The sequence below is a fragment of the Salmo salar genome, chromosome ssa13, assembly GCF_905237065.1.
Source record: "Salmo salar chromosome ssa13, Ssal_v3.1, whole genome shotgun sequence".
NCBI classification, from domain to species: domain Eukaryota; kingdom Metazoa; phylum Chordata; class Actinopteri; order Salmoniformes; family Salmonidae; genus Salmo; species Salmo salar.
This window is the reverse complement of record NC_059454.1, coordinates 103,657,646-103,674,611: the sequence shown is the minus strand read 5'-3', so window position 1 is coordinate 103,674,611 and position 16,966 is coordinate 103,657,646. Positions and strand designations below refer to the sequence as shown.

The following is a 16,966-nucleotide window of genomic DNA, read 5'->3' as shown; positions in this document are numbered from 1 at the left end:
CTATTTATATTTTTGACAACTTTTACTTCACTACAGTCCTAAAGAAAATAATGTATTTTTTACTCCATACATTTTCACTGACACCCAAAAGGAGTCTACTTGTTAGATTTTGAATGGTCCAATTCCCGCATTTATCAAGACAACATCCCTGGTCATCCCTACTGCCTCTGATCTGGTGGACTCACTAAACAGACAACATCCCTGGTCATCCCTACTGCCTCTGATCTGGCAGCCTCACTAAACACAGATGCTTTGTTTGTAAATGGAGTCTGAGTTGGAGTCCGAGTGTTGGAGTCTGAGTTGGAGTCCGAGTGCTGGAGTCCGAGTTGGAGTCCGAGTGTTGGAGTCTGAGTTGGAGTCCGAGTGCTGGAGTCCGAGTGTTGGAGTCCGAGTGTTGGAGTGCCCCTCTATCAGTAAATAAAAATAAAAAGAATATGGTGCCATCTGGTTTGCTTAATAAGGAATTTGAAATGATTTATACTTTTACTTTTGATACTTAAGTATATTTTAGCAATTACATTTACTTTTGATACTTAAGTATATTTAAAACCAAATACTTTTAGACTTTCACTTTTACTTGAGTAATTTTCAATGAAGGTATCTTTATTTTTACTGGTTACATTTTCCATCACAGCAGTGTTGCATGTTCTTGCACACTTGACTGCCAGATTTGTTTAAATAAGTATTTTATGTATTTGCCTACATAAGCACTACAGAAGGAATGCAATGGAAATGCATACACAAACATCCTCTAACCAACCATATCACAGTTCATTACCGTTATTTTTATAAAGGCAGAATTGCATCCATAATAAGTACAGGGGAATTCCTCACATCACAAGACTTTCTTTGAGATTCTATGTATAGTTACATGTGCTATATACATCTCATTTACATGTATAGAACATTACAGTAAATGTATTTACATGTAAAATGTATTGACCATCACTCATCTGAAAGAGAGCTGGAGAGAGACAGAGGTCATCGGTAAAGCTGATCTAAATGGGCAAAGCCAGTCCTAGTCTTGTCCATTAGCCAACACTGCAAAGCCAGTCCTAGTCTTGTCCATTAGCCAACACTGCAAAGCCAGTTCTAGTCTTGTCCGTTAGCCAACACTGCAAAGCCAGTTCTAGCCTTGTCCATTAGCCAACACTGCAAAGCCAGTCCTAGTCTTGTCCGTTAGCCAACACTGCAGAGCCAGTTCTAGCCTTGTCCATTAGCCAACACTTGAACACTGTGAATGATCTACTAGATCAGCAGTCTGGAGATCCAGCATGTCTGTCTGCATGAGGTCACAGGAAGTGAAAGGTCATCTTGATTTATCATTGGCTGCGTCCGAAATGGTGCACTACATAGTGTTGTCTGGGTTTGGCCGGGGTAGTCCATCATCGTAAATAAGAATTTGTTCTTAACTGACTTACCTAGTTAAATAAAGGTTACATAAAGAAGTATGTCACCAGGGTCTGGTGACCGGCACCATACTACACTGCAGGGATCAGCTTCGTAGTCGCTACACACCAAATGGGAGAAAACAGACCAAAGTATCCATCTGAACTTGTCCAATTAGAAACCCAGGTTTTTGTGTGGAAAAAGGTTTACTACAGTATGCACTAATGAATACTGGCCAGATTGGGGCGGCAGGTAGCCTAGTGGTTTGAGCGTTTGCCTAGTAACCGAAAGGTTGCAAGATTGAATCCCCGAGCTGACAAGGTAAAAATCTGTCATTCTGCCCCCGAACAAGGCAGTTAAAACACTATTCCTAGGCTGTCATTTAAAATAAGATTTTGTTCTTAACTGACTTACCAAAGTATCCATCTGAACTTGTCCAATAAGAAACTCAGGTTTTTGTGTGGAAAAAGGTTTGCTACAGTATGCACTAATGAATACTGCCCAGATTGAAGTCCATACTACAACTACATCTCCCAGAAAACCTGGAATATTAATCTCCACCTTTTTCTTTTTTCTTTCTTTAGCTATGCAAGTCAGTTAGCCACTAGGCTACCTGTCGAAGGCTGTCAACCGGGTAGTGTCCCAAATGGCACCCTATGAAAAGGAAACCTGGGAAATATCACATTTACATCAGAATTCAGACCCTTTACTCAGTACTTTGTTGAAGCAGCTTTGGCAGCGATTACAGATTCGAGTCTTATTGGGTAGGACGCTACAAGCTTGGCACACCTGTATTTGGGGAGTTTCTCCCATTCTTCTCTGCAGATCCTCTCAAGCTCTGTCAGGTTGGATGGGGAGTGTCTCTGCAAAGATATTTTCAGGTCTCTCCAAAGATGTACGATCGAGTTCAAGTCAGGGCTCTGACTGGGCCACTCAACGACATTCAGAGACTTGTCCCGAAGCCACTCCTGCGTTGTCTCGGCTGTGTGCTTAGGGTCGTTGTCCTGTTGGAAGGTGAACCTTCACCCCAGTCTGAGGTCCTGAGAGCTCTGGAGCAGGTTTTCATCAAGGATCTTCCTGTACTTTGCTCCATTCATCTTTGCCTCAATCCTGACTATTCTCCCAGCCCCTGCCGCTGAAAAACATCCCCACAGCATGATGCTGCCACCACCATGCTTCACCGTAGGGATGGTGCCAGGTTTCCTCCAGATGTGACACTTGGCATTCAGGCCAAAGAGTTCAATCTTGGTTTCATCAGACCAGAGAATCTGTAGGTGCCTTTTGACAAACTCCAAGCAACTGTCTGTGCTTTTTACTGAGGAGTGGCTTCCATCTGGCCACTCTACCAAAAAGGCATGATTGGTGGAGTGCTGCAGAGATGGTTTTCCTCTCCCATCTCCACAGAGGAACTCTATAGAGCTTTGTCAGAGTGACCATCAGGTTCTTGGTCACCTCCCTGACCAAGGTCCTTCTCCCCCGATTGCTCAGTTTGGCCGGGCGGCCAGCTCTAGGAAGAGTCTTGGTGGTTCCAAACTTCTTCCATTTAAGAATAATGGAGGCCAATGTGTTCTTTCGGACCTTAAATGCTGCAGAAATGTTTTGGTACCCTTCCCCAGATCTGTTTCTTGATACAATCCTGTCTCGGAGCTCTACGGACAATTCCTTCGACCTAACGGCTTGGTTTTTTTTCATCATGTTGTAGGGGTGCTTTGCTGCAGGAGGGACTGGTGCACTTCACAAAATAGATGGCATCATGAGGAGGGAAATGTTGTGGATATATTGAAGCAACATCTCAAGACGTCAGTCAGGAAGTTAAAGCTTGGTTGCAAATGGGTCTTCCAAATGGACAGTTACCCCAAGCATACTTCCAAAGTTGTGGCAAAATGGCCTAAGGACAACAAAGTCAAGGTATTGGAGTGGCCGTCACAAAGCCCTGACCTCAATGCTATAAAGAATGTGTGGGCAGAACTGAAAAAGCGTGTACGGGTGTAACCGATGTGAAATGGCTAGTTAGTTAGCGGTGGTGAGCGCTAATAGCGTTTCAATCAGTGACGTCACTCGCGCTGAGACCTGAAGTGGTTGTTCCCCTTGCATTGCAAGGGCCGCGGCTTTTGTGGCGCGATGGGTAACGATGCTTCGTGGGTGTCAGTTGTTGATGTGTGCAAGTGCCATAGTTTTTTAAATATGATCATCATTGTTTTAAAGCCATTACTTAATGGACAACATTGGGGCGAAGGTTGGGGCGAAGAGAGGGACAGAACCTACACTGTTACACGGGCAAGGAGGCCTACAACCCTGGCTCAGTTACACCAGCTCTGTCAGGAGGAATGGGCCAAAATTCACCCAACTTACTGTGGGAAGCTTGTGGAAGGCTACCGGAAACATTTGTCCCAAGTTAAACAATTTAAAGGCAATGCTACCAAATACTATGTAAACTTCTGACCCACTGGGAATGTGATGAAATAAATAAAAGCTGAAATAAATAATTCTCTCTACATTATTCTGACATTTCACATTCTTAAAATAAAGTGGTGATCCTAACTGAAAGGGAATTTTTACTACGATTAAAAGTCAGGAATTGTGAAAAACTGAGTTTAAATGTATTTGGCTAAGGTGTATGTAAACTTCTGACTTCAACTGTAAATAAGGTATTTCCGTTTATTTTTAATACATTTGCAAAAATGTCTAAAAACCTGTTTTCGATTTGTCATTATGGGGTATAGTGTGTAGATTGACGAGGAAAACAATTCATTTAATCCATTTTAGAATAAGGCTTCAACGTAACAAAATGTGGAAAAGTCAAGGGGTCTGAATTCTTTCAGAAAGCACTGTACCTACCGTTTCTAACAGGCTTTGCAGTAACCAACCCAGAAATGGAGTTGAAATGTTACATCACTGTTCGTACCTGTCAAATTGGTCATTTTTCAAAATGTAATTACTTCAATTATTATTGCTCTTGAGAAAGGAAAATGTGTTTTCAGCCATTAAATCAAAAGACTAAAGAGGGGAAAGGAGGACATTCCCTTCAATAGCACACACACAAACAGCATCCTGTTAACTACAGCAACCTAAGTGGTTTCATGCTTCCACTTCACTCCGTCGTCATTGCAAGAGGAAAACACAGATACATCTGTACCAATCCATCTTTTTCTGAGAAGTAAAAGAAAATCATGCATCCATTTTTACAACAGGTTTTTATTTATTTATTTGTGTCAGTTTACAGACAGGGAAAGATAACCATTTCATTTGAAGTAGAGAGAGAGTATGGGTGAAGGGGAGGTGATTGTAAGAGGTCATTAGAAGTTGTCTTTACCTGAGTGAACATTCCAGAATCACTGACTTGTAATGGAAACAGCAGGATTTATGTTTAAATCCATTCTTCTTTGTCAGCTAAAAACCACTGTCATAACAACCCCAAAATAAATCAAAGATAACGCTTTCAAGAAGAGTGCTTCTCAAACACTTCACTCACTCATTCACTACAGAGAAGACTCGTTACTCAGCGAATACAAGGAGAGAGGAAATCTATGAGTGTATCCCAATAGTCTCTCCTATCTCCCGAAGTGTGCACTTGTTCACCTCCCTTCTAGGACTTGAAAGGGAATGCCCGGGTTATGAAAACTCCCTCTAGTCCATGCCTTCACCAATCCAATAGTTTTAAATGGACGTGTAGTAGTGAATGAGTGCACACTTCAGAAAGGAGAGGTCAACCACATACACACAAACACAAAACACTCGCACGCTGTTGTCTTTCAATCATGTTTTATTATGCATGTCATGTTGATGCTGACGCATACATAAATATATTCTAAATATATTCTAAATATATTCTAAATATATTTGTCAGTTTATGCAGAACAGAAAATATTCAAAGTGACCTTGTAAGCATCCCAAATTGCACTCTATTGCATAAATAGTTCACTACTTTTGGCCAGAGTCCTATAGGCCCTAGTAGTGCACTATAAAGGGAATAGGGTGCCATTTGGGACACCCATAGGGAACATCTTCCCTTCAGATTAATATGGTTGAATGTTTGTCAAAAGCAACAAACATGTGTTTGTATTTGTCTATAAAATAATATATATGCGTTCTCTGACCTGTACAAGATTGGGCTTTCATCTCAAATGTACGGAGAAAAAAAATAATAATCTATGAAATGTATGCATTCACTACTGTAAGTCGCTCTGGATAAGAGCGTCTGCTAAATGACTAAAATGTAAATGGTACACTATTCCCTATATAGTGCATTATTTCTGACCAGGGTGTATAAGGCTCTGGTCAAAAGTAGTGCACTATATAGAGAATAGGGTGCCCTTTGAGACTAATTAAACATGACACTTAGCCTATACAGTTTAGAGTTATTTTTCTATAGTTAATAATTATGCTTCCTAAATTCAACTTTGATTTTGCAAAACTGTCAGCTGTTGTTGTCGTTCTATATTGACATTAACATTTAACTTGCGCTAAATAAGATGGTGTGTAAAAAAAAAGGTTGGGATTGTGGTTTACAAGGATATGTTTATCATGTTGATGCTGTTGATCGTTGTTGTTTATGTTTTGGTGGGGGCAAATATCCAAATCCAGATATGAAAATAAATACATGAATAAAAAAATGAATCACATAAAACATGCAAATAAACAAATAAACAAACATGATTGTGCACTAAAAAAGATTGGGTCAACTGACTGAAAATTAGAACTGATGAAAAACGTGAACCCCTTTTTAAACCTACTGAAAGTAACTGATTACTGTGGTAAAGACTGGAGTGAGGACAGTGAGACAAAAGCATGGTCCCAGAATCTGTTTACGATCAGATCTGGGACCAGGCTACAGCGACAAGTATCATTTAGGCTGTCACCAACTGTCCTCAGGTGACCTGTCCTCAGGTGACCTGTTCTAAATTCTCTCTGAACTTTTTTCAACCTTAAACCATAACTACATCACTTAAAAAATAAATACGCTTTTTTTAAGCTAACCCAAATAAATCGCGGGCAATTGGAGGGGAGGAAAAAAAGTTAGAGAATCTGATAGAGACTGAGAACCAAAACTGTAGCGTGTCTCTGTCAAGAGTATCATCCCTTATATTCAGTGCTGTTGTTGAGGTGTGGAGCTGAACCATGTGAAAACAGACCCAACACTGAGCTCACCATCAAAACAATGGTGTACCTAGATACATAACCAGGCTGTGGAAGCACAGGAGAGGAGACTATCTGAAGAGCAGGACAGGTAACATCAGATGTCCTGTTCAACATACCATAGTAAGTCAGGGGTCTGTCTGTGGGGATAGAGGCACTTCCAAAGCAGGGTACACACACACACACACAAATAAACAGATTCACACACACACACAAATGTCAACCCCCCCCTCAGCGTGAACACCCCCTCAACGTGAACCCCACCTCAGCGTGAACCCCACCTCAACGTGAACCCCACCTCAGGCAGAGTCCATGCTGAAGAGTTGTATGTTTGTAGTGCTCCAGTGAAGACCCACTCCAGAGTTAAAGACCAAGGACCACACGTAAGGGATAAAGAAGTCTTCTGGTTGATCCTCCTCTACATACTTGAACTTCAGCTCCGGGAACTTCTGTAGACAGACACAGAGAAGACAGAAGAAGAACATTTTAAGATAAAGGGATCTGTGGACAGGACAAGCCCAGAGATGGAGTCTTAACCTAGTGGTCTTGGTCTGAGTCTACAGAGGTCCGGTCTGGACTCCATCTCTGGATCAGCATATATGACCATAGAAATGTGAAGATTCAGTGTCTATAACTCCCAGGTTTAACTGACAGATGACAACACTGGTTGGTGATAGGACAGGAGCTAGCTACAAACCAACCAGATAAAACCCATTCCATCTGATGTAATTCCATCTGTAGCTGACTGTCTAGTTGCTGAGGTAAAGGTACTTTTACAGGTAAGCTGGGTAAGAGGTGCCACTCTGAGAGGTGACCTCTGACCTTTCAAACAGGCCCGGGTTAACCTGTCATCAACCCTCCATTGAGCTGAATGGGTCAGCGTCTCAAATGGCACCCTATTCCCTATATAGTGCACTACTTTAGACCAGGGCCCTGTGGCACCCTATTCCCTATATAGTGCACTACTTTTGGCCAGGGCCTATATGGAATAGGGTTCCATTTGAGACGTAACCATTGAAAACCATAAGTGGTGGTGACCAGCCAGTGTGTGTGTGTGTGTGTGTGTGTGTGTGTGTGTGTGTGTGTGTGTGTGTGTGTGTGTGCGCTCCAGTAGGTGTAATCTGGCTCCAGTAGCTACACCTAGCGGTCCCAGCCCCCCACATCCTTGAAATCTACACCCCATCTTTGATTTCAGGTGACGTCAATCTAACGCCTCAGGTGAAAGAGAACGCTTGTTAAGGAACGACCTGAGTGGTTTCTGTTACAGACAAGCTTTACTTGTAATTAACAGACCTGGCTGAGGAGGATGCCGTTTTAAAAACACTGCCATCCCCCTCCTTCCTTTCCAGGCTCATTCTGGAACATTCTCAACAGTCCAGTCAGAGAGTATCCTCTCTGTCTAACAACAGTCCAGTCAGAGAGTATCCTCTCTGTCTAACAACAGTCCAGTCAGAGAGTATCCTCTCTGTCTAACAACAGTCCAGTCAGAGAATATCCTCTCTGTCCAACAACAGTCCAGTCAGAGAGTATCCTCTCTGTCTAACAACAGTCCAGTCAGAGAGTATCCTCTCTGTCTAACAACAGTCCAGTCAGAGAGTATCCTCTCTGTCTAACAACAGTCCAGTCAGAGAGTATCCTCTCTGTCTAACAACAGTCCAGTCAGAGAGTATCCTCTCTGTCTAACAACAGTCCAGTCAGAGAGTATCCTCTCTGTCTAACAACAGTCCAGTCAGAGAGTATCCTCTCTGTCTAACAACAGTCCAGTCAGAGAGTATCCTCTCTGTCTAACAACAGTCCAGTCAGAGAGTATCCTCTCTGTCTAACAACAGTCCAGTCAGAGAGTATCCTCTCTGTCTAACAACAGTCCAGTCAGAGAGTATCCTCTCTGTCCGACAACAGTCCAGTCAGAGTATCCTCTCTGTCTAACAACAGTCCAGTCAGAGAGTATCCTCTCTGTCCGACAACAGTCCAGTCAGAGAATATCCTCTCTGTCCGACAACAGTCCAGTCAGAGAGTATCCTCTCTGTCTAACAACAGTCCAGTCAGAGAGTATCCTCTCTGTCCGACAACAGTCCAGTCAGAGAGTATCCTCTCTGTCTAACAACAGTCCAGTCAGAGAGTATCCTCTCTGTCTAACAACAGTCCAGTCAGAGAGTATCCTCTCTGTACGACAACAGTCCAGTCAGAGAGTATCCTCTCTGTCTAACAACAGTCCAGTCAGAGAGTATCCTCTCTGTCCAACAACAGTCCAGTCAGAGAATATCCTCTCTGTCCGACAACAGTCCAGTCAGAGAATATCCTCTCTGTCTAACAACAGTCCAGTCAGAGAGTATCCTCTCTGTCCGACAACAGTCCAGTCAGAGAGTATCCTCTCTGTCTAACAACAGTCCAGTCAGAGAATATCCTCTCTGTCCGACAACAGTCCAGTCAGAGAATATCCTCTCTGTCTAACAACAGTCCAGTCAGAGAGTATCCTCTCTGTCCGACAACAGTCCAGTCAGAGAGTATCCTCTCTGTCTAACAACAGTCCAGTCAGAGAGTATCCTCTCTGTCTAACAACAGTCCAGTCAGAGAGTATCCTCTCTGTCTAACAACAGTCCAGTCAGAGAATATCCTCTCTGTCTAACAACAGTCCAGTCAGAGAGTATCCTCTCTGTCTAACAACAGTCCAGTCAGAGAGTATCCTCTCTGTCTAACAACAGTCCAGTCAGAGAGTATCCTCTCTGTCTAACAACAGTCCAGTCAGAGAGTATCCTCTCTGTCTAACAACAGTCCAGTCAGAGAGTATCCTCTCTGTCTAACAACAGTCCAGTCAGAGAGTATCCTCTCTGTCTAACAACAGTCCAGTCAGAGAGTATCCTCTCTGTCTAACAACAGTCCAGTCAGAGAGTATCCTCTCTGTCTAACAACAGTCCAGTCAGAGAGTATCCTCTCTGTCTAACAACAGTCCAGTCAGAGAGTATCCTCTCTGTCTAACAACAGTCCAGTCAGAGAGTATCCTCTCTGTCTAACAACAGTCCAGTCAGAGAGTATCCTCTCTGTCTAACAACAGTCCAGTCAGAGAGTATCCTCTCTGTCTAACAACAGTCCAGTCAGAGAGTATCCTCTCTGTCTAACAACAGTCCAGTCAGAGAGTATCCTCTCTGTCTAACAACAGTCCAGTCAGAGAGTATCCTCTCTGTCTAACAACAGTCCAGTCAGAGAGTATCCTCTCTGTCCAACAACGACCCAGCCCTGCCCAGCCAAGTCAGAGAGTATCCCATCTCTTCTCTCCCACCAACAGTCCAGCCAACCCAAACCAAAGGTCGAAGCCAAACCCTACCCAGGCTCTACCTTACCCAGACCAGCAGCAGCCAGGCCTGGAAGCATGAATAATACAGTGATATCATATCCCACCAGCCAGGTTACAGGGTGATGTTTGGGTCACACACTAATCACACTCTGGTGAGAGACACACATAGTAATCCTTATTATGCTGTGGTCAGGGAAGGGCCTGTCATGCCAAATAATGTCCCCCTGCCAAAAAGTGGGGACATTATTTGGCATGACAGGCCCATTCCCGGCCATTCATATTAGCCTTCATTGTGTCCACTCTCTGGGCAGTATTGGTAGCATAGGCAGCCTGGCATAATGATCTATGGACCCTGGCTTGTGTGGTCATACGATACTGTATCAACAGACAGTGCTGTATTACTGTGGTCTAGCCAGCCGACGGTCACTAGCAAATACATTAACAGCAGCTAGTTAGTCAGATACTGTATCAACAGACAGTGATGTATTACTGTGGTCTAGCCAGCCGACGGTCACTAGCAAATACATTAACAGCAGCTAGTTAGTCAGTGAGTCAGTCAGTCAGCTAGTTAGTCAGTCAATCAGCTAGTCAGTCAGTCAGCGAGTCAGTCAGCGAGTCAGTCAGCGAGTCAGTCAGCGAGTCAGTCAGCGAGTCAGTCAGCGAGTCAGTCAGTCAGGTAGTCAGCTAGTTAGTTAGTCAGTCAGTCAATCAGTCAGTCAGCAAGCTAGTTAGTCAGTCAGTTAGTTAGTCAATCAGTCAGTCAGTCAGTCAGCTGGTCAGGCAGGCAGTCAGCTAGTTAGTCAGATACTGTATCAACAGACAGTGCTGTATTACTGTGGTCTAGCCAGCCGACGGTCACTAGCAAATACATTAACAGCAGCGAGTTAGTCAGTCAGTCAGTCAGACAGCTAGTCAGTCAGTCAGTCAGACAGCTAGTCAGTCAGTCAGTGAGCTAGTTAGTCAGATACTGTATCAACAGACAGTGCTGTATTACTGTGGTCTAGCCAGCCGACGGTCACTAGCAAATACATTAACAGCAGCTAGTTAGTCAGTGAGTCAGTCAGTCAGCTAGTTAGTCAGTCAATCAGTCAGCTAGTTAGTCAGTCAATCAGTCAGTCAGTCAGTCAGTCAGCTAGTCAGAGAGCTAGTTAGTTAGTCAATCAGTCAGCTAGTCAATCAGTCAGCTAGTCAATCAGTCAGCTAGTTAGTCAGTCAGCTAGTTAGTCAGCTAGTTAGTTAGTCAATCAGTCAGCTAGTCAGTCAGTCAGTCAGCTAGTCAGTCAGCTAGTTAGGCAGTCAGTCAACTAGTTAGTCAGTCAGTCAGTCAGTCAGCTAGTTAGTTAGTCAGTCAGTCAGCAAGCTAGTTAGTCAGTCAGTTAGTTAGTCAATCAGTCAGTCAGCTAGTTAGTCAATCAGCTAGTTAGTGAGTCAGTCAGTAAGTCAGTCAGCTAGTCAGTCAGTCAGTCAGTCAGCTAGTTAGTGAGTCAGTCAGTCAGCCAGCCAGCCAGTGAGCTAGTTAGTCAGTCAGTCAGTCAGCTAGTCAGTTAGTCAGTCAGTCAGACAGCTAGTCAGTCAGTCAGTCAGACAGCTAGTCAATCAGTCAGTCAGTCAGTCAGTCAGCTAGTCAGTCAGTCAGACAGCTAGTCAGTCAGTCAGGCAGTCAGTCAGTCAGACAGCTAGTCAGTCAGTCAGTCAGACAGCTAGTCAGTCAGTCAGTCAGACAGCTAGTCAGTCAGTCAGTCAGACAGCTAGTCAGTCAGTCAGCTAGTTAGTCAGTCAGTCAGTCAGCTAGTCAGTCAGTCAGTCAGCTAGTTAGTCAGTCAATCAGTCAGCTAGTTAGTCAGTCAGTCAGTCAGTCAGCTAGTCAGTCAGTTAGTCAGGCAGTCAGTCAGTCAGTCAGCTAGTTAGTCAGTCAGTCAGTCAGCTAGTCAGTCAGCTAGTCAGTCAGTCAGCTAGTCAGTCAGTCAGTCAGCTAGTCAGTCAGTCAGTCAGCTAGTTAGTCAGTCAATCAGTCAGCTAGTTAGTCAGTCAGTCAGTCAGCTAGTCAGTCAGTTAGTCAGTCAGCTAGTTAGTTAGGCAGTCAGTCAACTAGTTAGTTAGTCAGTCAGCTAGTCAGTCAGCTAGTTAGTTAGTCAATCAGTCAGCTAGTCAGTCAGTCAGTCAGCTGGTTAGGCAGTCAGTCAACTAGTTAGTCAGTCAGGCAGTCAGTCAGTCAAGCAGTCAGCAAGTCAGGCAGTCAGTCAGTCAGCTAGTTAGACAGTCAGCCAGCTAGTCAATTAGTCAGTCAGGCATTCAGCTAGTCAGTCAGTCAGCTAGTTAGTCAGTCAGTCAGACAGCTAGTCAGTCAGTCAGTCAGACAGCTAGTCAGTCAGTCAGTCAGACAGCTAGTCAGTCATTCAGTCAGACAGCTAGTCAGTCATTCAGTCAGACAGCTAGTCAGTCAGTCAGTCAGACAGCTAGTCAGTCAGTCAGTCAGACAGACAGCTAGTCAGTCAGTCAGTCAGACAGACAGCTAGTCAGTCAGTCAGACAGCTAGTCAGTCAGTCAGTCAGACAGCTAGTCAGTCAGTCAGCTAGTTAGTCAGATACTGTATCAACAGACAGTGCTGTATTACTGTGGTCTAGCCAGCCGACGGTCACTAGCAAATACATTAACAGCAGCTAGTTAGTCAGTGAGTCAGTCAGTCAACTAGTTAGTCAGTCAGCCAGCTAGTCAGTCAGCTAGTCAGTCAGCTAGTCAGTCAGCTAGTTAGTCAGTCAGTCAGCTAGTCAGTCAGCTAGTTAGGCAGTCAGTCAACTAGTTAGTCAGTCAGGCAGTCAGTCAGTCAGGCAGTCAGCTAGTTAGACAGTCAGCCAGCTAGTCAATTAGTCAGTCAGGCATCCAGCTAGTCAGTCAGTCAGACAGCTAGTCAGTCAGTCAGTCAGACAGCTAGTCAGTCAGTCAGACAGCTAGTCAGTCAGTCAGTCAGACAGCTAGTCAGTCAGTCAGTCAGACACCTAGTCAGTCAGTCAGTCAGTCAGTCAGACAGCTAGTCAGTCAGTCAGACAGCTAGTCAGTCAGTCAGTCAGACAGCTAGTCAGTCAGACAGCTAGTCAGTCAGACAGCTAGTCAGTCAGTCAGGCAGTCAGCTAGTTAGTCAGATACTGTATCAACAGACAGTGCTGTATTACTGTGGTCTAGCCAGCCGACGGTCACTAGCAAATACATTAACAGCAGCTAGTTAGTCAGTGAGTCAGTCAGGCAGCTAGTTAGTCAGTCAGCTAGTCAGTCAGCTAGTCAGTCAGCTAGTCAGTCAGCTAGTCAGTCAGCTAGTTAGTCAGTCAGTCAGTCAGTCAGTCAGCTAGTTAGTCAGTTGGTCAGTCAGCTAGTTAGTCAGTCAGTTGGTCAGTCAGCTAGTTAGTTAGTCAGTCAGTCAGTCAGTCAGTCAGTCAGTCAGTCAGTCAGTCAGTCAGTCAGTCAGTCAGTCAGTCAGTCAGTCAGTCAGTCAGTCGGTCAGTCAGTCAGTCAGTCAGTCAGCTAGTTAGTCAGTTGGTCAGTCAGCTAGTTAGTCAGTCAGTTGGTCAGTCAGCTAGTTAGTTAGTTAGTTAGTTAGTTAGTTAGTCAGTCAGTCAGCTAGTTAGTCAGCCAGTCAGCTAGTCAGTCAGCTAGTCAGTCAGTCAGCGAGTCAGTCAGTCAGTCAGCTAGTCAGTCAGTCAGCGAGTCAGTCAGCTAGTCAGTCAGTCAGTCAGGTAGTCAGGCAGGCAGTCAGCTAGTTAGTCAGTTGGTCAGTCAGCTAGTTAGTCAGTCAGTCAGTCAGCTAGTTAGTCAGTCAGTCAGTCAGTCAGCTAGTTAGTCAGTCAGTCAGTCAGTCAGTCAGTCAGTCAGTCAGTCCCTTGTAGCTTGCTATCAGTGTTGTTTAGCTTGTGATTTGGTCTAGAGATTAGCTAGTGGACTAGCTTCAGACTAGCACGGTTAGGTAAACACTCCTGCAGTGTTTCTTTGGAAGCAGACACACGTACACAGGCTGGCCCAGGAATGGCTCATGTTTGGCCTGGCTCCAACACATCCCCCTCTCTGTGTCTCTCTCTCCACATCTCTCTCTCCATCCCTCCCTGCTTGCAGAGCAGACTACATTTATTTTCATTTATTTCACTAGACAAGTCAGTTAAGAACAAATTCTTATTTACAATGACGGCCTACCCCGGCCAAACCCTCCTCTAACCCGGACAACGCTAGGCCAACTGTGCGCCACCCTATGGAACTCCAGATCATGGACGGTTGTGATACAGCCCAGGATCAAACCAAGGTCTGTAGTGACGCCTCTAGCATTGAGATGTAGTGCCTTAGACTGCTGTGCCACTCGGAAGCCCCTAAATACAACATACTTGGCCAGGCTCATGCCAGTCACCCAGCACAGCACAGCACAGGGTTGCATCCCAAATGGCCCTGGTCAAAAGTAGTGCACTATATATGGAATAGGGTGCCATTTGGACCAGACTAGCGGCCCCCAGAACACAGACAGCCTGACTGACTAGGTCTCTGTCTAGACTGTAGGACTGTGTGTTCCCTCTGATCCCACTGTTACAAGGCTTAGAAGGAGAAGGCTTCAGAGCCCAGGCAGACAGGCTGGAATGCAGCTAGGTGCAGATCAGGGGGAAAAGGACATTATGTTTTGTGAAGTATTTCCTCTATTTCCGCTACATTTCAGTAGATATTCAGGTGTTTCACATGTACTTCAGAACAGACGAGGGGCTCTTTTACTACTGTCTTCTGGCCTCTGGAAGCCCCAGGTATGGAGAGTTCTCCTCCCCTCACTTCCCACTCTCTCCTCACCTATCCTCCCCTCCATCATCCCCTCCTCCCCACTTCTATCCTCCCCTCCTTTCCAGTCTCCTCTCCTCCATCCTCCCCCTGTCCTCTCCTCCATCCTCCCCCTGTCCTCTCCTCCATCCTCCCCCTGTCCTCTCCTCCATCCTCCCCCTGTCCTCTCCTCCATCCTCCCCCTGTCCTCTCCTCCATCCTCCCCCCGTCCTCTCCTCCATCCTCCCCCGTCCTCTCCTCCATCCTCCCCCCGTCCTCTCCTCCATCCTCCCCCTGTCCTCTCCTCCATCCTCCGCCTGTCCTCTCCTCCATAAAGGAGCCAGACTGTCTGTATTGTATCACTACAGAACAAAGCAGCGCTACATTCCACACTGTCCGTCTCCATCCCAAATTGCACCCTGTTCCGTAGATAGTGCACTACGTAGGGAATAGCTAATTAGGGAACAGGGTTCCCACTACGTGGGAATAAGGTGCCATTTGGGACACAAACGCTGTCTGTCATTGAAAGTGGTTGAGCCTGATAGCTGTAGGAGTAGGTGGCTGGGCTCACAGTGGACTATGAAGGAGAGAGGGAGAGAAACTGGAAGACAGTGGGACAGAGAGAGACAGACAGACAGACATACAGAGAGGCTGACCAGCAGGCAGAGACAGAGGGAGGGAGAGAGAGACACAGACAGACAGAGAGAAAGGCAGAGAGAGAGGCTGACCAGCAGGCACAGACAGAGGAAAAGATAAAGAATTTACAAAAAAACTGAGCAAACTAGAATGCTATTTGGCCCTAAACAGAGAGTACACAGCGGCAGAATACCTGACCACTGCGACTGACCCAAGCTTAAGGAAAGCTTTGACTATGTACAGACTCAGTGAGCGTAGCCTTGCTATTGAGAAAGGCTGCCATAGGCAGACTTGGCTCTCAAGAGAAGACAGTCTATGTGCACACTGACCACAAAATGAAGTGGAAACAGCTGCACTTCCTAACCTCCTGCCAAATGTATGACCATATTAGAGACACATATTTACCTCAGATTACACAGACCCACAAAGAATTAGAAAACAAACCCAATTTTGATAAACTCCCATATCTACTGGGTGAAATACCACAGTGTGCCATCACAGAAGCAAGATTTGTAACCTGTTGCCACAAGAAAAGGTCAACCAGTGAAGAACAAACACCATTGTAAATACAACCTATATTTATGTTTATTTATTTTCCCTTTTGTACTTTAACCATTTGCACATCGTTACAATGCTGTATATATACATAATATGACATTTGAAATGTCTTTATTCTTTTGGAACTTCTGTGAGTGTAATGTTTACTGTTCATTTTTGTTTATTTTACTTTTGTTTATTATCTACTTCACTTACTTTGGCTATGTTAACATATGTTTCCCATGCCAATAAAGCCCATTGAATTGAATTGAATAGAGAGACACAGACAGACAAAGAGAGAGGGAAAGAGAGGTTGGCCCTATCTCTGGATGGGGACTGGTGACTGGGGGCTGGTGACTGGGGACTGAGAGACATAATAGGGCCAGTCTGATGCTGCCGGAAAACTGTGGTGTCAAATCAAATTGTGCTGGTCAAGTACACATATTTAGCAGATGTTATTGTCGGTGAACAGGCAGTGGCTCAGGTGGTTGATGTCCTTGATGATCCTTTTGGCCTTCCTGTGACATCGGGTCCTGTAGGTGTCCTGGAGAGCAGGTAGTTTGCCCCCGGTGATGCGCTGGGCAGATCGCACCACCCTCTGGAGAGACTTGAGGTTGCGGGCGGTGCAGTTGTCGTACCAGGCGGTGATACAGCCCGACAGGATGCTCTCAATTGTGCATCTGTAGAAGTTTGTGAGGGTTTTAGGGGCCAAGACAAATTTCTTCAGCGCTGTTGCGCCTTCTTCACCACACCGTCTGTGTGGGTGGACCATTTCAGATCGTCAGTGATGTTTACGCCGAGGAACTTCCCAACTTCTCCACTGCGGTCCCGTCGATGTGGATAGGGGCGTGTTCCCTCTGCTGTTTCCTGAAGTCCACGATCAGCTCCTTTGTTTTGTTGACATTGAGTGAGAGGTTATTTTCCTAGGCACCACTCTGCCAGGGCCCTCACCTCCTCTCTGTAGGCTGTCTCGTCATTGTTGGTAATCAGGCCTATGACTGTTGTGTTGTTTGCAAACTTGATGATTGAGTTGGAGGCGTGCGTAGCCACTCAGTCACGGGTGAACAGGGAGTACACAGGAGGGGACTTGAGCATGCACCCTTATGAGGGAGAACATCATCTGTCCCTGGGGCATTCTCACCTTCTGTTACCCATTTCACACAAATATAGACAGACGGCCAGGGACAAACGCATGTC

At 45.2% G+C, this 16,966-nt stretch overlaps 1 protein-coding gene across 2 annotated transcripts in view; it reads right to left on the bottom strand.

Moving 5' to 3' along the window:
- Positions 1–5,134: 5,134 nt before the first annotated feature.
- Positions 5,135–16,966, bottom strand: part of dym (dymeclin) — a 211,929-nt gene continuing 200,097 nt past the window's right edge. For both annotated transcript variants that reach the window (XM_045692575.1, XM_045692576.1), the window contains exon 17: positions 5,135–6,974. In XM_045692575.1, coding sequence (XP_045548531.1) covers positions 6,825–6,974 — 150 coding nt within the window. In that variant the 3' untranslated portion in view covers positions 5,135–6,824. The remainder of the gene's footprint in view (positions 6,975–16,966) is intronic.